General features: G+C 33.8%; 4 protein-coding genes across 8 annotated transcripts in view; 2 read left to right on the top strand and 2 right to left on the bottom strand.

Moving 5' to 3' along the window:
* LOC100645131 overlaps window positions 1-10,178 on the bottom strand; it is a 38,651-nt gene extending 28,473 nt beyond the window's left edge. For both annotated transcript variants that reach the window (XM_003398213.4, XM_012312560.3), the window contains exon 1: window positions 9,904-10,178. The gene's annotated coding sequence lies outside the window, so the exon portion shown is untranslated. The remainder of the gene's footprint in view (window positions 1-9,903) is intronic.
* A 1,303-nt stretch (window positions 10,179-11,481) lies between these two features.
* LOC100645255 (beta-catenin-like protein 1) lies at window positions 11,482-14,213 on the bottom strand. Its single transcript, XM_020864831.2, has 10 exons — window positions 14,101-14,213; window positions 13,884-14,013; window positions 13,377-13,756; window positions 12,969-13,300; window positions 12,673-12,896; window positions 12,372-12,554; window positions 12,154-12,301; window positions 11,915-12,081; window positions 11,671-11,854; window positions 11,482-11,605 (listed from the first exon to the last, which is right to left on the bottom strand). Exons 2-10 carry the CDS (start codon window positions 13,911-13,913, stop codon window positions 11,517-11,519), a joined length of 1,737 nt encoding a protein of 578 aa, XP_020720490.2. The 5' UTR covers window positions 13,914-14,013; window positions 14,101-14,213; the 3' UTR covers window positions 11,482-11,516.
* Window positions 14,155-16,326, top strand: LOC100645382 (Golgi SNAP receptor complex member 2). Of its 4 annotated transcripts, none has more exons than XM_003398215.4 (3): window positions 14,155-14,284; window positions 15,099-15,353; window positions 15,519-16,326. In XM_003398215.4, the coding sequence occupies exons 2-3, from the start codon at window positions 15,214-15,216 to the stop codon at window positions 16,015-16,017; spliced, it is 639 nt and encodes a 212-aa protein (XP_003398263.1). In that variant the 5' UTR covers window positions 14,155-14,284; window positions 15,099-15,213; the 3' UTR covers window positions 16,018-16,326. The 4 variants fall into 4 exon arrangements, with proteins under 4 accessions (XP_003398263.1, XP_012167952.1, XP_003398264.1 ...); XM_012312562.3 differs by lacking the exon at window positions 14,155-14,284 and adding an exon at window positions 14,427-14,546; XM_003398216.4 differs by lacking the exon at window positions 14,155-14,284 and adding an exon at window positions 14,713-14,943.
* Window positions 16,327-16,471: 145 nt separating this feature from the next.
* On the top strand, window positions 16,472-23,535 carry LOC100646118. The gene is made up of 8 exons (XM_012312566.3): window positions 16,472-16,807; window positions 18,214-18,466; window positions 18,572-19,455; window positions 19,527-20,289; window positions 20,360-20,747; window positions 20,820-20,962; window positions 21,051-21,202; window positions 21,264-23,535. Exons 2-8 carry the CDS (start codon window positions 18,389-18,391, stop codon window positions 23,479-23,481), a joined length of 4,626 nt encoding a protein of 1,541 aa, XP_012167956.2. The 5' UTR covers window positions 16,472-16,807; window positions 18,214-18,388; the 3' UTR covers window positions 23,482-23,535.
* Window positions 23,536-25,194: the final 1,659 nt, after the last annotated feature.

Below are 25,194 nucleotides of genomic sequence, written 5' to 3'. Positions count from 1 at the left end.
TACCGATTTTTCACAAGAAACCGACGAAAGAACTCGCTCGACGAATATCGAGACCGTGAACCTCTTTCTGGCCTTTCTGGCATGCGCCAACAGGCCTCGTATAATACGATTAGTCGGTCATTCGCTGAATTATCAATTCTGGTCGAGTACCTATTTGCTTGCAATAGAGATCTTAGATGGCCATCTGAAAGCATATTAACCGCACTTAACGCAATTAGGCCTCGATAAACGAAGAAACTAAAGGAGAATAGAAAATATTTCCAAGTTATACGAGTCACTCAGAAGCTATACTGATCAACTCCATAAATTAAAAAACAGGAAAAAGTGATGAAGTTATTTCTCATCGTTCGAAATAAAAGTAATTCTAAATATAGGTAGTGGGACAAATAGGTGAACTTCAATTATACGAACTGCTTGTTCTGCGATGACATCAAATGAGCGAATTTCTGCCGTACGAAAACAATATGAAGATTGATCGCGTTGCAACGTGGCCATTATACAGAACCATCAAAGACCCTTGAAAACGAATCATTTGTTTGACGAACCTGAAGAGACAATTTCTGAGCATCGTTGTGGCAACGGTCGAGCAGCATAGAGGAGTTCGTACGTCGACCGGAGCTCGGTGACCTTAATAACCTCGTTGCCTGTTCCCGACGATCAATTAATTACCGCCTAATTGGCGTTAAAGCGCCGGTATCGTCGCGATAAACCTGTAACGCTGTAAGCGACCGGCGACGTTGTTCCCCATCGCCGTTAACGAAAACCATCAGCGTTCAGTTCTCTCATTCGCTGTGAAGCAAAATAACGTCGTATATCTTCAAGGATTCAATAGCGCAAAGATAAAAAAAAGGGAACATTCGAATTTTCTAGAAAACTCCTTCATCGAGAATAAATTTTCTAAGAGAAATCATAAAGAGAATGCTGTTGATCGTGATTGGCTAACAGCGTGACATCCTAACTTCTCCACTACTCTCGCTTTCTGATCATGGAGACATCACTTTTGCTCGGACGAAAATCTGTGACCTAACCAAGCAGGAATGCTCATTCATGTCATGACAACTAAAAGAAGTAAGAATTTTTTTTCTTTTGGGTATTTTATATATTTTAGCATGCTATGTGCATTCCATGGGTAATTGCATCTTTAAATTTTCCATAAGTGCACAAAAGCAGCATTGAACCATCATCGATAAGGACAATTTTCCACTATCAAAGGGACAAATATTTTATGAGAAGATAGCAAAGTGATAATTTATGGGGACGAAGGAACCACTATAACTTCCCTTCGAGTTAACGACGATCCGATTCTGCCCCCGAAAAGAGAGGCGGTTCTCCCTTTCGTGTTCCCGCGGGCAACGCGGCGCGCGGCCACGCGGTCTCATTGCCAAATATGGCTGGCCGCGGTATTCTTAGCACTGCTCGAACCCGAACGACACTCGCCGGAGCCGGCCGAGCGGACTGCTTCGTTCCTCTCCGCGAACACGGAGACGACACGACCGCCTCGGGTGAGAACCGATGCGATAGAACTCCAAGACGAAGCATAAACGAGTCGGATAGAGCCACGAGGAGGGAAGATACGGCGGCAAGTGGGACGATAAGGAGCATCGTGGCTGAACGAAAAACGCGAAATAAACAATCGCGTACTGGAGTAACTCGGGAGAGATGACAGTTATCCGACTGCAACTGGGGATTGGAAGGATAACAGGTTGGATAAGAGAGGTTTATGCACCACGTTGGCTACCGATCATTTCTGAAACGATTATAGCGCCCGATGCACGGAGAAACCGAATTCTGAACGTGTTTTCATATTCTATTGCGATATCTAATTCTCGTTGAGATCGACTGAAATCGAGATACAAAGATGAAGACCACAGTTACGGGAAGAATAAGGAGGAAGCAAAGTACGTTTTCCACGTGGTTTCGCGTTATATAGAAAATCAACAGCATACGATAGTATTCGGGCTATGACACAAATAGTCTTCAAGAAAAGCACTTGCTAGGTTAAGGAACGGTTTCCCATGTGCACTTCGAACTTGGTATTCGAGCAAATAAACCCGTGAATCGGTCAATTTCATCGGAATCGTTCCAAAGAAGGACGAGAGAAAGGAGTCGAGTGTGATGATGGAAAAGGGCCAATATTTTCTTTCCCAACCGCCCCACGATAAATCAATATTTTAATCGAGCGCCCCGGGAAGCCACTTCCCGTTTGTGTTTTCTATCGTCCGACTTTTCCGCCAGGAAAACGGAGCTACGAAATTCTTCGAACGCAAAATGCGATATTTCGTATAAACGACTGCCGATCAACGTTATTTTGGCAGTGGAAGATTAAGAAGAAAGAAAATTCATGCTTGTGAAACTATACGCAACCCGACTCGACAAACATCTAATTCAGATACGTCGAGCAATATTTAATAACGCTCGGACATAGACGAGCTGCTGAAGAGACGCCAGGAATCGTTGTTATTTTCGGATCTGTATGCTGTGTTGCAGCGTCCACTTGCAAGTGGATTCACCGAATTGCACCGTTTCCTTCGCGTCCAAGAAAATTGTCGATCGATCTCTGGATCGTCGGATACTTGCCACGAGATCCGGATACGGACAAGTTTAGGTTCGTTTGTTCGACAGTCGGTGACCACCTAGCTAAAGTTCAAAGGATACCTTTCGTCGTCTACAGGGTTGGCGCGCCCACCTTCCGATTTCTGGGTCAGGTCAGAAGGGTGTGGTGAATGCTTCGAGTGCTGATCACTCGATGATTTATCGAAACGAGGCTGCAATTTCATTAGACACCGTAGACCTTCGCCGGTGATCACCGGTTACGCGACTTTCCGTGGGAAGGTGCGGCTTTTTCCCTCCAAGGCTACGTCAACCTTTGTCTACAATTTCCTGAACCGTTTTCGTCCATCGATCCTCGCAAAAACTTTAAAATATCTCCCAACGAAATACCATTGATAGAAACATAGCTTTTCGGATGGTTTAGTAATGAGGACATGATGTATTAAATTTTGAATTTCACGAGAAACGAATACATTTATCGTTTATTAAAATAAAACATCGTATATATGTTGATATCTTCGACTCTTAAATACTTTTTATTTTAAACATCACCTACAACATGACAAATCGCAGTTGTTCATTAAAACGTTACGACTCTGACTTTTCGTTCCCCTCGATTCCTACGCGCCTTCCTTCGGTAATACGGCCGGCATTTCTAACTCTTCGCACGTCCTTGTCGCTCTTACACGCGTCATAACTCGCGCGTTCTCGTGAATGAATTTCTATAACTCTATCGAATATGTGTCCAGCGTCGCAAAACCGAACGTCCCGCGAATGTAAAACGCTCGAAAGTAACCTAGTCGAAATTCGTCAATCTGGGTCAAACGTTTCCCAAAATTCATCCGTACCTTTCATCATCCTAAAAATCTCTTGATCGTTCGAGCGTTACGAAATCGTGAATAAAAAGAGCTGCGGATTGTTTTGTCTTTTGACGAAGATTAAGGAACAAAATGGACAAGCCCAGGGGAGAGTGAGCATAAGGGTGAAGAAGCAAACGATCTTGCGCGAAAATAAACGAAGGAAAGAACCGGTGACCGTACAGGAGAGAGAACGAGGAAGCGAAACACGCGTAGGTCGATAGAAGTGCTATGATAGGAGCAAGGTGTAAGGTAGCAGGTTGTCAGGGCAAGGGAAAGAGAGAAGGAAAAGAGGAAAGAAAATTGGAGGAAGCGAGAAGACCGGGCCACATAAACGGCAGTGAGAGTGAATGGATCGATGAGACCGTCTCGACGCAGCGGGCGCCATCGCCAAAACATCGTCGGGCCAAAATGTCAGCGTTCATCGATCTTTGGGATTAGCTGGTCTGTAATTTGCCAAATTGCAATGTCATTGAGCGATCCATGAGCTTCCTTAAATCGTTAAAAGCGGAGCTTCGCGTTCTTTGATGTTTACGCAAGAAACATTTAAACTTGCGTCGAGCATTGAGTTGGAGAAATTGTTCGATTCTCAAACTTTAATTTCTTAGAAGAATCTGTTTATCCGGAAGGAAACAAGATAGGAACAGATTGAGAGGTATATACACGAGAGAGATAGAAATCTTCTAACAGTACGATCGAACGTGTTGCGTCACCGATATAGAAACGAGTACATATTTCGTTGCACGTCCGTCATGCATTAGAGCGAAGACCTTAGAAGACGGTGTACTGTCAGCTGCCGCGATTATGAGCTATGCTTACTGCCAATTTATCTTGTGCCGTGATCACAATGCTATGCTTGCATACTCGAGGTCGTTGACCCAGCCGAGATACGATATTTCCATATGGTTTTTCATCGTTTCCATGCGTATTCGGCTATGCAAGATCAAACCACGTTCAATGTAACATCGCGCTTATAGACGAATATCTACGACCGTATTACTCGTCCTAATTGCCATTGATTATTCAATGTTCGTTCTATAGAATTATTTATGGCCACGATAATTCGATTTGCTACATCAACTAATACCTTCTACGTGAATAAATTTGCAAACACTATCGATCATCCGTAAAAGTAGATTGTCTCGACGGAAGCTAAACGAGATCAGCCTTTGTCTTTACACTATAATGCCATTGTATCATGTTATAATACCTCTTTGTGTCTCATGTAGTCGCAAAGTGCCACGGGAAACGCATTACCAACGTATAATAGAATCCCTCGAATGCTGGCTCTGCGTTTTCCGCAATTAGCCAAACCATTAAAAAAAGTATCTAACGAGAGGCCAATGCACAAAGTGGCTACCACAGAGAGATTTCGAAGCAAGAAAATCACCAGTCGAGGAATGGTTCTTGACGATTAGAGGCGAGTTTCTTGTCGGTAAGCTCGATTAAACCACTTTGTGTGACGACGACACAGTGGAGCCGTACACGCATGCAAAATAGCGCGAATCGTCGGACCTCTTTGATCTAGAAAGTCCATGGGAACTCGACCAGAACCGTTCACTTTCGCGATTTCTACGCCACAGAATCTCTCTCTCTCTCTCTCTCTCTCTCTCTTTCTCTCTCTCCCTCTACCCTTCTACGTACTCACGTGCAACTGAAAAATCAAGGGGTGACACAAAAGTTATAGGGAATTCGGACCACGTGTACTATCATTACCTCCTACAGAAGTCTCCTATAGTTTCTAATACACCTATTCTTTTTAAACTACTAACCCTTTCACAGTGTAACAAGATGACGAGAAATTCAGAATGAATTTAGAAAATGACTATTTCTCCGACATCTTGACGTTATACGCAGAAAATATGTACATGTAATACTATCCACGACAATTTAAGCTATGTTGTAGAAGGGTGAAAAAGGGATAGTAAAAGAATAAAGAACTCGGAGAATAGTTACGTATATCTTTAACGCCAAGACTTCTTGCATTTCTGCTATCGGATAAACAAAACTACTTTTAACTTCTTATAGAAAATAATAGTAATAACGGTGACACGTATGACATTTGACATTTCAGGTCATATAGATGCGAGAATAATAGCAGGCTAAAACAAAGAATTACTCTACTTTACTTTTATAAGAGGTTGCTGCCAATGAATCAAACAAGACACACCTGATATTGAAATAGCAAGACGGAGTCTTCACGATGACTCGAGGCGCAAAGATAACATTGTCCGACTAATTCCTCCTCGTTGGTCCGATGACATAATCGACCACTGTGTGCAATAGTGTGCATGCAAATCGTGGTAGTTTCTCGACGTTCGCGCATGCCACTGCCCACGGAAGCGCATAATTAATGCAACGCGACTATTGCAAAATCAAGGAAAAGGGGTTAGCATCGAAGACGAGTAATTCGACGGGGAATGAACGTGCGTGATGTAACCGCCTGAAATGACCATAATCCCGTATTCGTCTTCCTTCGGCCGATTGCAAGAGAAACGCTCGATTCAGCCTGTGTACGATTATTTCTTCGCCACAGAATCGTTCAAAAACTTCGGGAAGTAAATAGCCGACGAATAAAACAACAAAGCTGGATTGTAAGGGATGTTTTCGTCGAAAGGTACGTAAAAGAAGCTGGGAACATTGAGACAGCCGAACAATGGTAACGAGGACGTTGGCTGCTATTCAAAAGACTCGTTTCTTCGCCGATCAGCTGATCGACGAGAAACTGGGACCTCTACTTTTAATCGTCAAAACTATACTAATCTTAATTATTACCAATTTGTTTATCGATTAGTTAAATGTTACATCTCATCTTGATAGATTGTTGTCTCTTCCACATTTTGTAAAAGTTCTATGTTTTGTAAAAGGTATAGAAACTTCGCTGAATGTCTGTTTAACTAATATTTCCATAGTTTGCGATATCTTTGAAAAGATCGCGAATATCTTTCGAAAATATAAAATAGCTTATTGTTAGAGATCGTGAAAGGCTGACGAATCTTCTTGGTGGATAAACTGTTTATGGTAACATCCTATGCAAATTTCTCTGTGAAAGCAGATCGCGCGAGCAAGATTTCGTGATGAGAGATCATCCATGGGTACCATTCGAAATTAATAGTCAGTTTGGCGCGTATCTGACCTAAAAATTAGCGTAAATTTCGCGAAAGCGGCTTACACGTTCCAACCAGGCGTGCTCGCTCGTCGCTCTTGAGTAGCTCGCTCAGCGTTTTCGCGACTTGAGTGGCCACACGAGCCTTTCAGACACGAACTTTCAGAGAGCAGACGAGGGGCGGGGTTGAGCTGCGAAAAAGGAAAAAAATAGATTCCATGCGAAGAGAATCAGTGGGAAAAAGTCGCTCGTAAGAGGGATTCCTTAACCACCCTTGATTTCCATCCACTTCTGGCTAATTGACTCGACTCCAGACCGCTTTCAGCCTCGAATTACTTCGAGCATAAAAGAAATGAGCTTTCCAAATTTCTCAGACGCTCTTCAGTCATATTTCTTTTCTTTTTTTGCTTGTCGATAGACGGATCAAACTCGAGGACAAAGTCGGAAATTAAATTGTTTTCTCGTTTAATCTCCAGCAAAAGAAAAAAAACAAGGGAAAACCGATCGAGAAATGAAAAGGAATTTTTCAATGGTAGAAGCCAACTATTTACGTGGTGATTTTATCAAGACTGAACAGAAAGCTTCGACTATAGGCGCACAGGATAGCCGGAGCGTTGTGCATGAACGCTTCAGCAACGAAGAATTCGCGAATCTGGGACAGTTTGATCGATAATGGCGTAAACCTGGCCGCGGCAATTCCAGGAATGGCAGCCTAATTGGATCCTCCTTAAATAAGTATTTCAATCTACCCGCAGCCCGCCGTTCTCTCAAGGCACGTCGCTCTTTTCGAGACGATCAGCCGTGCGAACGTTTTTTCGAATCCTTTCGAAAGGTGAAACTTTTTAAACCTACCAATTAAGCAATATGAACTAATTAAAAACAACGCTTTAAACTATAATATAATCCATTTATAAGTTAATTAAAGAAATTTTTAAATACCCGTGGGTCGATCAGCCATGGAAACAAGAAGAGGATCACATGGAAACAAAAATTCGAAGATTTTCAAGAGACGAAGACAAACTTCGTACAAAAGGATGGAAAGTGACGGTGAAGATGTAAGTAGGTGGATATTAAAACTATTTAAAACAGAACAGAAAAATGATTAGTATCGCTTTGAAAAGTACCATAGGGTTTGTTTGCCCGGGTTCTATTTGGATTTCGCGAGCCACTCGTTCAAGGTCACACGTTGTCCGCAGCATTCATAGTGATGCACTAGCGTGCATTCTGCACCAACGAGAATCGATAAACCACGGCAAAAGGATTAAAACCTTTGCTATATATCTCAGAACCAACAAATGTTCAACCCCGCAACTTTTGTATCGTTTTTATCGTGGTTTTTATCTAAACGTTTTCCAATGTCAAAACTGACCAACGTATTCATTTGAGATTAATGTCTGCTCGTTTGCTTTTCAATCGTTTAATTTCTGTCGAGAAAATTTCGTCAGGTTTTTAAACATATTAATGGAGAATTTTACATGCAACTTCACGTCCCGTTCCAAACCATAAAAAGTTCCCAACTTTCTCCCTTTTTCTCCCCTTTCCAGTGACGTGCAACTACGCAACGTGGTTAAGCTACAAGAGCATGTAATTTACAGAAATAATTACCGTATCCCTCGAGGAAAGAAATAACTCAACCCCTGAATGATTCACTCCTATCAATTTATACAGTAAAGAATCCTCTCGCGGTTATTTGCGCTGTAAAGTTGCTTTGAACTTGTTAACCCCCCATTAAGAGAATTAATGTAACTTAAAAATGCTAGAATTAAAAGAACGATTTCTTTTTTGGCTAAATTTCGTTTCGAAGCGCCAATAATTTTTTATTCGTCCTTGTAATCTATATCCGAATACTACTTAAGTAGAACAAAAAATACAAGTTTTGAACTGAGAGAACGGCCGGTCTGAAAATTATTTCTGTTTCAGAAGTTATATTGAACTCAGTGCAGAATGTTACTTTCACAAAACAGCGTCCAGTTCGCGGACAAAGGAAGCTAAGTTTGAGTTATGGTTTTGAGTTAATTTACAGGTAAGTTAAGTTAAAGTTTCAATTAGATTATCAAATTTCCCAAATTTGGATTAGAGTTTTGTGTTAAATCTCAATTAAGTTAGGTTAAAACATTCAGTTAGGTTAGAAAATAGTTGAAATTGTTAATTTTAGACACAACTAGTCAATTAGGTACTATCATTAATAAAGATGTAGGAATCGATTAAAATTTTTTAATGACCTAAAATAAAGATAAATCTTTTCTCCAAACTTATAATAGGGGAAATGACCTTGAATGATTCAGAGATTTACACGGAGCTATTGAATAAGCACTAAGCAGTAGCTCCAGCGATCACGTGACGAACATTGCTCCGCGGCACGTGCACGTAACAACAAATCGGAAGAAGCAATGTTACGTCACCGATACACAATCGCGCCAGGTACGCAATCGCAAAATTGGTTTTGAGTAGCAAGAAGACACCGCTCAACTGGAGTTGCGTTGCGAGAGAAGGAAAAAGCCCTACGAATGAAAATTATCCAATGTTCATTACATGCACGAGCCTCACGCGCGACTATCGGCCGAATTACAGACAATCCAGACTGCAATGATTAGAATCGCGCAAATAAGCTTCACTGATAAATCTGAAACGATCTAATTTTAGAACACAGTTTAACAACTCGCCGGAATGCTAATCCACGCTGTCAAATACACGGATGGAATTATAAAATTATCCGCGTGATCACCGTCATTCGATATCGTTTTCTTCTATTCTTTTTCCTTCCCTTCTTTATGGCGAGCGAAACGAAAACTTCGTTTTCAACCGTGCTACAGAAACTACATACTACGAATTTTAACGACACCGTAAAAAGCGTTTATTTTAGGAATGCGATGTGAGGAACAAGTTCGCACCAGAGATGAGTGTATGATAATGTTGTTCGATGGAATATTAACATGGTTCAATCGACTGTCTGGTTGATTGCGTCGTAAAATCTCATAACACCGAAACTTAATTTATAATATACCGTATGATACCTAATTATAAATATGCGACGATTTTATAAATGGCACTAGTCGTTAATGCTAATTTCTATGAACTTTTTTTGGATATGTATGCTAGGTAAAAGGATACGCATATACGTATACGGTCAACAAGAAAATGTAAAGATGAAGTAAACTGTACATACTTATGCCATAATGAATGGTGTATCGCAATATTTTCTAAACATCGAGTGTCATATAAATATTGAAAAACCATTCATAAAATAATTTTGAATTTCTGAATTACAATACGTGTTCGTAAATATGCTGGTACACGCACGTACGCACGCTCCGATCCAGAGCACGATACCAATCAATAACATGCACGAATTAATCATAAAACAAGGGATGAAATTGACAGGTGACATACCGTGGTTGTTTCTTCAGAGGAATTGACACTTTCTCGTAACAGTTTTCTTCAAATTCAGTCGGTCGTAATTGCAACACAAATGGGTGCACAAAATTTACCACTCGCATCACGCACGGATATCGTTTTTCCTCGGCATGTCTGCGACAAATGTCTTCAACTTTATGCAGTGAATTGTAAAACGTGAAAATTAAGAACAGCGAAAACACCGCGAACCGGCTTACACAACCAACAACCGCACCTCTGAAGCTTGCAACAGCAAACTGGCCTGTCTCGTGCAGCAAACTTTCATGTTAGGGCGCAGCACGCGCTCCGATTGGTAGAGAGTTGGGCGGCTAAACCAATCGCGATCGATCGTTCACCGAACGTTGACCCCCTCCTCCCCACTTATACATATCATAACACATATCTATTTGGCAGCACGTTCGAAACAGACAGTTAGATACCATGTGTGAACACTGTAGATTCTGAACATGTGATAGATAGTAAACGTTAAATTCGATTAATTAAATGTCTCTTTTCAGTCTTAATAAGTGCATGTACGACTATAACTGATATAGAACTGAGAAGACACAGTACTACGATTAAGCATACCAATTGTAAGCGCATGCGTCCACGTGGGTCGCTATGGTTACGGTGAGTCTGAGAGAAAACGCGCGCATTCTTTTTTTATTACATTTAATTATAAATTTCACGAAATAAATGTTAAATTTTACCATAAATATAAGTTTTCCACAGAGTATCAAGTACGAAGTACAATTACGTGGTAGATACACGTTTCATTCGTAGTTATGATGTTCGTATTGTATACACCAGGTTATTGACCCGTCATTTTTAATTTTGAGAAATTTAAGTAGAATCTTGTACTTACTTGACAAATGATGAACTCGAAATAGGAAAAGTATTTCTGGTAATGAAATACATCGTCACGATCGTTGAATCGATGAAAGTATTTCACACAGCCACTGTCAACAATGAATTTTTCGTAAAAACCAAATTTTTTTCTACGATAGCAGCTCCTCCACAAACAGCCTGATAATAGAATTTCGCCGTAGTAATTTTGAAAGTTATAAACGGTATCTTCCGATTCGTATGGATGGACAACATCGATTAAACTTGGGATTATCTTGCTCAAAACTGACATGATACAAACAATAACGACTTGTGATCACTGCTTTATTTTCACCCATTTTATTAACGTGCATCTATGATATCGTTACGAAATATTTCATCAATGGGTGAAAAAATTCTTCGGAGAACTAGAATCAATTATAAATTTTGAGTACAAAGCTTTACGCGCTATCGTACAACGTAGTATTATCAATCATGTTGCTTAATATGAATTAAAACAATAAATTTATCGATTAATCGTCGTATAATTTGATATAGTGCTTGCTTCACAACTTACTTGTACACAAAATAAAACTGTGATAAAATATATGACACTCGTTTAATTTTTTACAAACGCTTCTTTTAATTTTTGCATATAAAAATGAATATTTCTAATGATATATTTTACACATGTGATAGATATCCATAGGATTACTACTTCTGGAAAAAATTTACAAAAAGGCAAAAAGCTTAAAGTTTTTAACTCTTTCATTAAAAAGTATACATCAAAATTTATCGATTAATTGCAATATATGTTGTTGCTCTGCTTCTCTCCATTCCGAATCTCCAGCATCGCCAAGATTTCCCGCGTATTCTAAACAAAATAATTAAATTAAAAGCAAATAAAATAATACTAAAATATTATAATAAAAAACATACCTCGCATGATATGCCTTATAGTTTTTAAAGAAGCTCTTCTTTGAGCTAAAATTCGTGTTACTCGTTGTTTAACTGCCGGTGGACAACCGGTACACGCCTCTAATAATACATAATCTACTAATTGTAAAATAAACAATCCACCATCTAATCTTCTCAGGTACGATTCTTCTTCATCTTCATCTTCCTATATCATTGAATATATTATCAAATAAAATATCTTCAAAATTCATATCTTTTTACTAACCTTTGTATTTTTTTCAACTTCCTCCACTTTTTCAAGATATTTGAAATGGAGCTCCATCAATCGATCCACTTTCTCGTAATCATTTTCCGTAAATTTACTCAACAATCTTTGACGTTGTTGGCCTTTACAATTCCTCAGCATACTTGCTATAATTGATACTACATGTTCTACAACAATAACTATTCGTGAAAATATCGTAGACAAACGTAATTAAGAAAAATCTCTCATGGTTTAGTTACCTTCGTGTTCTTCCGCTGTAAGCATTCTCTTCCGATTTTTTGTTGGTGTTTTCATAAATAATGGAAATATTGTTCTCAATCCGAGAATATCAACAAATTTACTACAATTATCTTTTCCATCTGGGCCATTCATGGCGTGATCTAATACCTGAAATATAACATTGTTGTTTATCGATATTAAGAAACAAATTAAATATAAATTTTAACCTGCTACTTACTTTAAGAGAACCATTCCTAGACATTTTTTTTTCTCGCAACATTAAATTCATAAGTTGCAGTCCTTCTCCCCTTAAAAATCTATCTCTGTTTACAGTTGCCATTAAACTTGAACATAAAACATTGAATAAATTTTCCATCATTTCTTGCTCCTCAGCTGTTTGAGGATCGTGTCTTTTGTAATACTAAAATTAATAGAAATTATTTTAAAAACAAAATATTATTTTATTATTTTAAAGTTAAAATATAAAAAAAAAGAATACAAAAAATATATAGAAAAAGGGAAAATATAAATAATATTACCGCTAATTGTTGTAATAACACATCAATTCCATCAAGTTCACCAAGAAGTAACCTATTCTCTGGTGTGTTTTGCAAAAGAATAGATAAAAGTTCACTAGCATAAAGCTTATTAGCATCAAATGGTGTTTTTGCTTTGATTCTCCTTAGGAGCCATTGCATTAATCCTTGTTTCCCTGCATCCCCACACAGTTCTGGCCTAAACTCTAAAAGATTCTCAAAAATAGCTGAAAAAAATGTACTGTAATATTTACTTTGATTTCAAAGTACAGTATTCATCAACTTACAATAATAATTACCTAGAGTATTATAAACTCCATCACTTTCTTCCTTTACTGATTCATCCAGTCGCTCTAAGTTTTGTACAAGAAGAGCACAAACTTGTTGTTCTAATAAAGCATCAATCAATGTATCAGCACCTTCTTGGCTTTCATGTAAAATATCTACATCTGTTAATTCTTGCAAAAGGTCCACTACACCAACTGCTATATCCGTATTCTCATGAGATAATAATTCAAGCAGTGAAGGTACAGCACCTAACTCCACCATTAAAGGATATAGATCTGGATTTGTTGCAACGACATGAAGTTCTTGGAGAGTTTCATGCAGTTCTACTTCTGATTCCATAAATCTATTAAATTTTAAAATATAATTTCAATCATATTTTAAGTTTGATCTTTCATGCATAATGCTAGAAAATAATATACTTTTCTGGTTGATCAGGGAATTTTACTCTCATTTCTTGGTTCCTAAGAGCCCTTTTTTCAAATAGAAGAACCATTCTCTTTAATGTTGCTTCATCTAATGCCTCTATTTCTGGAGCCTCAGTTTCTACGTATTTTAAAATATCTTGCTTTTCTTTCTCTGTCAGCTGTGGTTCAACAACATCATTTGCTGGTGAAGGTAAAGCAGCTCTGATAGGTGTAGGGGGTTCACTGCTTCTAACTGGAGTCACTTCGATTTCTCTCTGTTGCCTTTGACGTGCATGATATGGAGTTTTAATTACTCTTTTAGGTTTCTTAGCATTTTCCCACTCATCTTCATCATCTTCTTCTCCTGCTACTGGTCGTTTCGGTGTATTTGGTGGCTATACAAAATGAACACAGAATAGCAAATAAAAATAACTTGTATGTACTGTGTGTACTTAGGTTAACATCAAAATTTTAGATAATACAAATTTTCGTATCATAAATAATACTGTTTTACAAACTTACTTTGTACGATAATAATTCACCGATATCCATTTGTAAGAACGATAGATTTTCTTTTAGAAGGTATTACATGCGACAAACACAATTTGGTTATTATTCTCAGCCAATATATATCATGGTCATAAATAACCCACTGTAAATTAAAAAAGGTTGTGTAAACTCTATTATGCAATAAAAATTACACATCCAATAGATTAATTAATCTTTTAATTATATTTACCAACATAAATTTCATTGACTTACAAAAATGTCTTATATACGATTTAAACCTAAAGATGTCAGTAGTTTCCGTTTCATTCAAGCAGACAAGAATTGTTTTATTTTTGATTAAAAAAAAGAAAATTTTAGTTATTTCATAACTTAATAAATAAAAAAATCATCCTGAGCGGGTTTATTTTTTAAAGGTTTTTATTGTATAATCATTTCTTGTGTGGGCGTCTATAACGGTGATATTTACTATGCTTTTATTCTCCCTAGTGTCGCGCTGTATGAATCTGCCATAGAATAAAGATAAAGTGCGCGAGTCATATGTTACCGTATAGGTAGATGTGATATGGGAATAGAAAGAGAATGCTGCATAGAGGGCTTGTCTGTGCTTGTCTAATCAGGCACGCTCATTGACGCCACTCGTTAGCCGGTTTTACACTTCCATATTTACTGTACAACGTACGAAGTACTAATGTGTATGCCTTTTTAGACAAGGACATAAGGGGCTTCTATGCAGCATTCTCTTTCTATTCATATATTTTTTTTCAGCTCACTCACGCACTCTATCTTTATATCTCTATTCTATGGAGTCTGCTTTTTTCTTAATGCTGTACTTTCTTGTTACTAATTCGATCCTATTTTCTATGTTCATGATAACTACTTCCGCATTCATCACGTTGATTGGCGTTGTTATATTATAGCGCATGGCTATTCTGCATGTTATATTTTTTCTGTTTTTTTGCTTAATGGTTTCCTGTTGGAAAGTATATGTTAATTCCGTATTCTATTACCGATTTTATCAATGATTTGTATAGTATTAGCATGGTTTTCAGGGTCTGCTCCTTTATTTATACGTGTAATGTATCTTAACACTTTGAGTTTTTTCTTTGGCCTATCTCATATGTGGCCCTCTTCATTTATTTGCTTTTTGAAGTTTGATCTATTATCATTATTCTATCTAAAAGATATTGGAAGTTATCCTCTGATAGATTTTGATAACCACTGTTACAGATATCCCATTTAATGATCTGACAGTAACAGTAGTATTTGTATGTACACGTCATAACTTTCGCACACGGTCCGACACGAGTTGTCGAAATACGAATGGAACCATTTATTATTAAGTATGGAAACTCTATATCATCAAACAAACAAACTGGTCCAAGAAACACAACATCTTTTCTCACAACTTGAGAAAAAAACGCCTAACCTGGATGTAAAAGAAATAGAAAACAACATAGAATCAAAAATAAACCTCATCAACAGGTAGTTATTTAAAAAAACTTTTATATTTTTATGTAGGCAATTATGCAAAAAAGTCATAAATCTATACAAAATTCATAGATACATTTATTTTACTTGCATGTATATATGTATTTTATAAAAATATTATGAAATAATAATATACAATTTCATGCTCTTACATTTTAGTAATTGCGAGAAATTAGATGTATTATGCCGTAAAGGCCCTATATCTCAAAGACAGAATGCTAAAATGCGCGTGGATCAACTGAAATATGATAGCCGTCATCTCACAGCTGCTTTAAATTCATGGCGCAACAAAATGATTAGAAAGCAAAGAGAAGAAGCTGAAAGGGAAGCATTGCTGTCTAGGACATTTACCACAAATGATCATGTTGATATTATGATAGATCATAATGTACAACACAATCATAGTTTAAGAAATGCAGTTAGTGGTATGGATGATCTTCTTCAAAGTGGTAGTAGTATTTTGGATAGTTTGAGATCACAAAGAATAACTTTAAAAGGGGCTCATAGGAAATTAATAGATATTGGGAATACATTAGGACTTTCACAAACCACAATGAGACTAATAGAACAGAGAGCAAGACAGGATGGATTTATCCTAGTTGGTGGAATGTTGTTCACATGCTTTGTTATAGTTTTAGTTATAATTTATCTTACATAGAAAATATTACCTTTTACTTTTTAAGTACATAGGATGATGCATTTAACACTATTAATTATTGAAGTATTTTAAACAGAAAATTGTTTTTCGCATTGTATAAAGAAATTTGGTATGTTTTTACTACTATAAGAGATATATAATATATTTGAATTAATAATGTTGAATGCTTCATCCTTCACATATTAAGTTGAATGTTGCATTGTGAACTTGAAATTTGTAATTGTTACTTATTGAATATTAATACACATGTATTTGTATGTGTGTACACAATAAAATAAGAATAACAGAGCTATATGTTAACAGTATAAATGTGGCAATTTAATTCATTCCAGTATCAATGTCGTTAATAGATTTCTAATTTTTTATTGATAGTGTATTACCACTTTTATACGGATTTAGCTAGAAATAAATCTCATTCCTAAAAATCACAAATTAATATATTGGTATTGGCAACACTGATTTCATTTCCATTTAGTAAGTAAGTACATGTGGAAATATTAAATATGGATACCCATGTGCTTTTTTATTTGTAAAATAATTGGATTAAAATTCATTTTTTATCCTAATTTAAACGATAAAGTACTATTTTTTGACTGTACACATTAAGAATAATAAATTATGCTTGCAAAGACTCTTTATTTGTGTTGAATATTTATACTGTTTTACAATAAATTAAAAAATAAGGATTATATATAGCTGTAAAAAGCGAATGTAAATTCGATACAACAAAATTTTATATAATCTTGTGTTGTAGTACTCCATGGTTTATCTTAAGGAAACTAATAAACAGGTTAGTTTTTATTTTCCATTATTAGCATAAAAATAAAGTTTATATGAAGGTAAAATACATAAATAATACAAATTTTAATTTACTTGTTTTATTTATGTATATATGCCTTTATAATATTAAAAACTTTATAAATTATTTCATAAAATGAAATTTATTGTCCTGAGTAACCTATAACACAGATCACGTTCAATACAATAAATTAAAAAATTGAATCACTAAGCTATATCTCTGAAAGTCGTTTTTAAATTAAAAAATAAAAAAGTTCAATTTTTCCTTATGATTTTTGGAGTATAAATTACACTATAGTGCTATAAGATTATGTAATCATTTTGTTTTATTTTAAGGTTCTTATTTTTAATTTCTGTAAAAATAAGTATTTGTAACACATTTTGAATTTGTAAGTGAAAATTTATTCAATTCCGAAAAAGTTTTAGTTCTATAATATATAATATAGGTAAGTGCAAACTAATTCTTTATGTTAACATTGTAATTTCCTTTTTATTAAAAAATACATAAAAATTTATTTAATAAGTTTGTAAAGCTAAAGGAAAGGAATGCATATTAATTTAAAAAAAGAAAGCATAAATGTGTAATATATAATGGGATATACAAATTGGATTATTTTAGGATGTCTTTTCCAAGTAAAGAAGATCGTGCAAAATGTTGGAATCATAGAGATGAATATTGGAAGTGTCTTGATGATGGTAAAACAGAAACAGAGTGTAAAAAATTTAGAGATCAATATGAAAAGTTTTGTCCTGCACTATGGGTAAATCTTGTACTTTATTATAATAATTGAAGAATTGTAATATTATGTTTTTCACTTATGAAGTACAATAAGTAACAGTAAAGGAAATAATTTTCCTATATGTAATGCCTGTATCTCTTTTATTAAATCTTCATGTTTATCACTTTTTACTAGGTAAAACACTTTGATCGTAAACGAGAGTATTTGAAATTCAAAGAGCAGCTAGAACAAGGGGGGTATGTTCCTGAAGAACAAAATGCAACATAAAATATAAAACTAATTTAGCAATTGTAATTTATAATTTATTACATTTGAACTAATAGCTATTAAATTGTTTCTAAATTAAGTTTTCTTATTTTTATTACTTATAATAAAACAAATGCAAGTAACAATATTGTCTTCTTATATTGTATGATGATCCTTAATCCATTATATTAAAAGCAGATCATATTTTCTTTCTCAATTATTTTACACATAGAGGCTAATATTATGGCTGCTGGATGATATGCTTATTTACATTTAAACCAATAATTCATTACTTTTTGAATTTTTAAACGTTTTTTTATGGTTTTGCAGGCATTAATTTTGTTTTTTATTAATTTTTTTATGCTTAAAAAACAAAATTTTAAAGAATGTCATTATTACATATTAATTGCAGGACATGCAGCCTTGATGGAGACAAAACAGACAAATCTGATGCAACTGCACAAACTTCAAAAGCAGTTTTTAATTTTCAAACAACAAATACAAACACGTATGAGTAGGGTACAAAAATATATATAATATACATAATTATTAAATTGAATCTTCTGTTACTAAATTACAATAACAAAATGTGTACAAAAAATATGGAATTGAATTATGTAATCAAAGAGTTACAAACATGTGCAGAAGACACTGCTATTTTCAGAGTTAGTATTTTATGATTCTATTAATTTAAAATTTCATTTAAAAACGATTAATGTCTATTAGATTACTTTACATAAACATAAAGTATTTTGTTGTTGTCTTTTTAGAAACTGATAAGCTTTGCTTCATCATGCAAAGAATCCTGGAATGATGAGCATTTAAAACAATGGCAACCAGTTTATATACACATTATAGGAGCTTTTGCTTCGAATACAGAAATAAAAAGAGAGAGAACCTTGTTGGCTTCTCATACATTTTTTGCTTTATTGTCAATGCAATCTAATTTAGTATTTTTAAAAGAAACTTTTACAAATCTTTTGAGCTCTAAAAATAATGAAGTATACATCTTCAATAAAAAGTATAATACTGTTGAATCCGGATTATTTAAACTGATTTGCGCTTATGGGTATTTACAAGTAAATTGCAGTAAAATATATTCTAATGATATTTGTTTTCTCATTTTCGATGTTATATTCGAGCATTGTATAAGATATACTAAACATTCTTATTTCGCATACAAAATATTATACATGTGGTTGCAACGAACCATAAACACAGATTTTTGGAGTACATATTCGGAAGTAGAACAGAGACTTGAAGCAATTATCTTTTCAAATTGGTGTAATGCTATCAATGACATAAGTAAGCAAAATTCAGCACTTATTTTTAACATGTACCTGAAAATCATGGAAAACAAATATAATGGATATTTGGAGTATCTGTTTAAGCATTGTGTCAATACAATTTCTTGGCAGAATGAATTAAAATATGATATACTTGTGGAAATTTGCGAAGTTTTGAACAAAATCAAAATTATTACATCTTATGACTTTTTATTTTCTTTATGTACTAGCTTAACAAAATATTATTTGCGTTCTGCTGGTACAAAAGTTTATCTTGCTATTGTAAAAAAATTAAGCGAAAATGAATGGAAAGAAGCCTTTGGACATATAATGAACTACCTCTTTCATCATTGGGAATCGTCAGAGAAGTGAGTTAAACTACCAAACTTTTACAAATAATGGAAAATTCGAATGTCAAAATATGGATATTTAATTTCAGTGAAAATCATAATGCTCTTCAGTTACTCTACAAACATTGGCTTGAACCAGTTATTAAAAAGTACAGAAATCTTTTACCTTATTTATGGAATTTAATCACAGATATAAGAGAACATTTTTTACGTTCACATCTCCAAAAATTGGCTTGTGAAATGCACATTGATCTTCCACAACAAGCAAAGATAGAATGTTATATAAATCATAATAAAGAAATCATAAGATTGAATGGATTTGCCATAAATTGTTATCAAATAACTAGATTATACAGTGAAAATAGAGATCAGTTTTTTACAGTACAACATTTTTTATGCCACAATGCAAATAGTACAACAGTGTACATGAGAGATGGGATTGTCAAATATTTTAAAATATTTTATACTAACGTTCTAAAAATGTGTGATAATAATTCAAACAGTATACAAGATGTGTATTACATTACACATTGGTTACATGAATTCTTTTTGGATTGTTTTGAAATTGGTTCTTGTTATCAAAGAAAAATTCTAGGCTTAAATTTATATAGAGCCATACTTTCATTTACCAATGGCTTTGTCACAAATAAGTCCAATGTCGAAAATGTTTTGTGCATTTCATTGCTGGAAAAACATTTAATAATAACTGGAAACTGGAAATTCACAAATAGAAGGAGTTTATTTATCTTATTAAGACTTGTATTAGATTCTGCACTTGATGTCAAGCAATTAGCTGCTTCTATTATTCTTAATTATTTCAATAAAGATATTTTGTCTCATGTAGAAAAGCAGGTAAGAAATTATTCACCTTTTTCTGAACAGTTGGTTTTTCATTATAAAAAAAAGGACATTATTAATTTAGATATTATTTCACACGGCATTGAAAAATTGTAATTCTTCTAAATTCTATGAAATTGAAAGTGGTGCGGCTCTTATGTCAATTTTAGTAAAATGGTTGCCTTTGAATATTTTACAAGATCATAAGGATTATAATGATCAGTTTAAATATTCGGATTTCTTGTTTAATGAAGCTACGAATCAGTTAATACAAATGAAAGAAGATGTACTAAGGGCAATTGTTCAAAATAAACCATTTTATGGCGTGATGACTGCTTTATTAAATATTGCTTTTCAAAATGGTCAAGAAAGTTCTAATATATCTTCAGAATTTATTGAAAAAATATTGTATCTATTGGAAGATGCTACAGATTTTTTTCTATATATATTTTCTTCAAAATCCAAAAATACAGGTATATTTTATTCAATTTCATTGAAGTCTAAAGTATATCTTGCCTTAGATTAAATTGTAACTGAATTTGTAGAATATTCATCGTCGTTCGCAGAAATGGGATTAGCGATTAATGAAGCTATTAAAAACAGTAAGATAGACAACATCAATTTCGATGATTTAAGTTTAACTCCTGCACATCAGGTACTCATCTCTTGCATTTGGATGTCTTTAAAGGTAAAAGTTTTAACCTTTATTGTTTAATTTTAATAAATATATCTCTTTGTAAACAAAAGTAAGATAATAAAGCATATTTTCTATGTAGGTCTCCTGTGAAATAGCTTGTGAAATAGGTACATTAATGTATTCCGACGATACAGTTAAACGTTCCGCAAATGTTATCATTACTGTATTACTCAGATGTAGACACAAAGGTGTAGTGGAAGCAGCGGGTGCGGCAATTGGACAATTAACGAGGTATAATTCATATTGATAGGATAATAGGAAAATTAAATATCTAGCGATTATGTCATTTCAGATGTTTGTGCAAAGAAGCTAAGTATTCTAATTTGCCAAAAACACATATATTGCGTATATTAGAAAATAATTCTATGGATTCTTTAAACATTACCAGAAGAGGTGCTGGATTATCAATTATGTTTCATAGAATTGTCGTTAGCGATAATCGACCAGATAGACCTCTTTTGCATTTTGCAGTACAAAAATTATTAGACCTGTTAGACGATGTTTCTGATGAGAATTTGAAGAGCATAGAATTTCAACACGATTCTCCATGGGCAAGACGTTTATATTTTCTACGGGCTTTAGTAGCTGATAAAGAAATAAACGCACAGTTAACTCCATACATGGAAAGAATTTCACTAACTTGTTTTAAATATTTGGAATCAGAAATATGGACTATCAGAAATGCAAGTCTACAATTATTTGGTTCAATAGTTCCAAGATTAATAGGCCAAAGTTATGGGGATACCTTAGATTTTGGAAATGGTTATTCCATTAATCATTTTGTTACACATTACCCACTACTTGCTGACTATGCCATGAAAGAATTACATAGGTTTTCATTTACCTTTACAAGGTTCTCTACTGATCTATATTTACATTCGAATATCGTTCATATTCTTATACTCCTTTCGAAATTTTCATGTAGTGCTTGCAACTTAATTGATTATTCCTCGCAAAATTATGTATCAAAAGTAAAATACTTACTTTGTATGCTGATTGGAAATCCTATTTTCTATGTTAGATTCTTAGCTGCAAAAGCTTATGCAGCATTAACAGACTTTTTACAAATTCAACTCGAGCTTCAGAAATTAAAGTGCGATATTTCTTCATGTCAGAGTGTTAATTTAATCCATGGTTATTTTTTAACTATGAAATTTCTCAAAGAAAAATTATCCGTTGAAATTGAAAGTATAAATGTGTGTTCGAATGTTAAGCGATACGCTGATCGTGGATTAGAAAAATCTCCAGAATGGCTGCGATTTCGAAAAATATTACGAATTTGGAGTAATATGTCGAAAGGAGAATGTAGCTCACAAATATGTTACATGATTGAAACGCTATTTTTACAACTAAAAGAATTTATTTCCGATGAGATATCTGAAGAAGACATATTTATTTTTAACGGAAACAGATTTTTACTCTCTTCTGAGAAAATAAAACCAGGATTTTTCCAATTTGTAGACTTTTCTACAAAGTTATATGCTGACTATATAAACCGTACTAATAACGTTAATATTGATATTTTGCATAAAATTTTGTACTCCCCTTGTATCGATCAAAGTATTTCTTTTTTAAATCATGTGTCATGTAGCATCCCAATTTTGGAAATTTTACTCAAACGTGTATTGCTGAATGAATACGGATGTAATGAACTACTTTTAAATGCAATGATAAATTACATTTTGAAAACTTTGAAACATTGGCCGCTATTAGATATAAATGAATTAGATATTACGAAAATAGTAGAAATTTCGTTTATTGAAAAATTAGAAACTGTAAGATATTATAATTTATGGAGTTTAAAATGCATATTGATAATTTTTTCTCGAAACGAGGCAATGATAGACGAGGTACTATCCTATACACTCAAATTAAGTGTTCATGAAGAAGAACACATGAGACGAATCGCAGTTGAACTTATGCAATTCTTAGTTCATCGATTTGCAGAATTAACAAGCAAAACTAAATTAAGTATTTTACATTGCTGTTTAATTCTACTGAAAGATGAAATTACAGAGATACGCGAAATTATTGCGGAAAATTTAAGGGTGCATGTTCTACAGACAATTAATACTGAATATAATGCTTTAGGGCATGATGAACTTATATATCAAAGACTATTATCCGAAGTAATGCTCGAAAAATTAAATTTTCCTACGGATAACGATATGAATCTATTTTTCGTAAAATTGTTCACACACAGTATTAAGTATTTTGATAGTAACACGGCTATTGAAAATCCTTTCTACCATGATGATAATCCTTTTTATAGAGAAGAGTCGAAGTTTCTAAATCTTTGTTTCTATTACATGAAACGAAAGGAGCACAGCCATGATAATTACTCTACAAAAGATAGTATGATAGAATGCGATAATGAAACGCATGAATTCAAATATCAACTGCAACGAGAATGTTATTTCGATGATATGAATTTAGAAACTATTTTAAATACTAAGTATGTAAATTATTTATTAATGAAACAAAAAATTGTAATACAGAATTATAGCTAATAATAATATGTAATGTACAATTTTAATGAATAAACGATAAGCAATAACGGAGTACTCTTTATAACTAGATACTTATAATTTTTTTATTAAGGTGTCTCGAAATAAATGCTTTTTAGCCTATCAAAGTACACAAGAAATATTTAATATGTAGTTCTGAATAAATACATCTGTACATTTTACGGACATATGAATGTGTATACATTCACGAAGCTTGTAACTTTATATTTACATTATGCTACATTAATTGCCTTAAAATATTAGAAAATTTTGAACGATCATAGAATATATGTATATTACATACTGTGTAATTTTCATCGTTTAATATGTCCCGTTGTTCATACTTTACCGTATCTACAATTAACACCCTTACACAACGTTATCAAATATAATAAATTTATCGTAATATTGTTCAAAATACATAATATTTCTAATCGTTAAACTAAAATTTTGTTGTCCGTGCAAGTTAAAAGTATTGTATAACGTCAATGTGCTTCATGAATTATCAGAACAATCTTACGCAAACATTCTAATAATTGGCAATATATATCGTATATATAAAATTACAAAAATTCAATTTCAAAAGTATATCTGGACATCAAGCAAGTTCATTCGTTTGAAACTGACAGTCCATCATCTTTTGTTTAAATGCATTCGTAATTAAAGAAGTATTGAAGAAAGAAGTTCCTTTAGCACGAAAAGAGAACATCCACATAGCAAAATATTTGAATGTGACTTCCTTCTTCAATCTTAAACTATGAAAGCTTATATTTAATAATATATTTGAACACTGCGCCATGCTTTCGTGTGTGAAAGAATTGCACGTACTAAAAATATAAAAACGATCAGAACATAACAGATTATTTTTCATTGAATATTTTTGAAAGTTAACTTTTCCTTGCTTATTATACAAATAAATTCAAATGCTTTTCTATGTAGGTACTATACATTAAAAGTTTTAATGTTTTACAATCATTACATTATGCTTGAATGGAGTATTGTATTTAAAAAAGGACAGAAGATTTCAAATAATTTTCTATTTACTTCTAATCGTATTATATACTTTTTCATTTGAGTTTTGCGAGCTATTTGTTTGACGAGATAGTCTTCTTTGTCGGCTATTTCATCCGCCTTCGTGATATGTCGCTAACGATTACAGTAAATTTCTTTGGTGATCATTTCTATTTACATCCATGTTATATAATAATTTCTACGGTGTACCTAATCTCATAATCATTTTCAAGAATACCATCTTTTGTTAAAGAAATCGTGCACCCACGCTTGCGGGTTTTTTTTTTTTTTTTTTTTTTTTTTTTTTTTTTTTTTTTTTTTTAACTAACCGTTTGAGTCCCAAGCAGCGTGATCGTGCTGTTTAGATTTTGTGTCGAAAAGTTCCAGTACATTTGAACGTTACGGACGACTGACGGTATTTTGTATTTCATCGTTATCTTCTCAATAATTTTTATTAAACAAAACTTGAAATACTTATAAACTAATAGTATGCATATATAATTTCATGCATTTTATGCATTTTAAAATATTTTTAATTTTAATTTGCATTTTAAAATAAAAAATATAATATTATATAATATTATTTAATAATAATTATATAATATTTCATAAAAATAACAAATATGACGAGCGCTATTGCGCCGCTTATTTCTCTTCGCAATTGATTAAGACAAGCGCTATTGCACTGTTCGGGATTTTTCGACC

Source organism: Bombus terrestris, chromosome 10 (genome assembly GCF_910591885.1).
Source record: "Bombus terrestris chromosome 10, iyBomTerr1.2, whole genome shotgun sequence".
Lineage (NCBI taxonomy): Eukaryota > Metazoa > Arthropoda > Insecta > Hymenoptera > Apidae > Bombus > Bombus terrestris.
Note: the sequence above shows the minus strand (reverse complement) of the source record. Positions and strands in the feature narration are given on the sequence as shown.

Coding starts and splice junctions, on each gene's coding strand:
- LOC100645255 (XM_020864831.2), bottom strand. CDS start 13,913: ATGGATATCGGTGAATTATTATCGTACAAA. Junction 12,897..12,968: donor TGGAGTTTATAATACTCTAG/GTAATTATTATT, acceptor CATTTTTTTCAG/CTATTTTTGAGAATCTTTTA. Junction 11,606..11,670: donor TATAAGGCATATCATGCGAG/GTATGTTTTTTA, acceptor TATTTTGTTTAG/AATACGCGGGAAATCTTGGC.
- LOC100645382 (XM_003398215.4), top strand. CDS start 15,214: ATGGAAACTCTATATCATCAAACAAACAAACTGGTCCAAGAAACACAA. Junction 15,354..15,518: donor AAAATAAACCTCATCAACAG/GTAGTTATTTAA, acceptor CTTACATTTTAG/TAATTGCGAGAAATTAGATG.
- LOC100646118 (XM_012312566.3), top strand. CDS start 18,389: ATGTGTACAAAAAATATGGAATTGAATTATGTAATCAAAGAGTTACAA. Junction 18,467..18,571: donor AAGACACTGCTATTTTCAGA/GTTAGTATTTTA, acceptor TTGTCTTTTTAG/AAACTGATAAGCTTTGCTTC. Junction 21,203..21,263: donor GCAATTGGACAATTAACGAG/GTATAATTCATA, acceptor ATGTCATTTCAG/ATGTTTGTGCAAAGAAGCTA.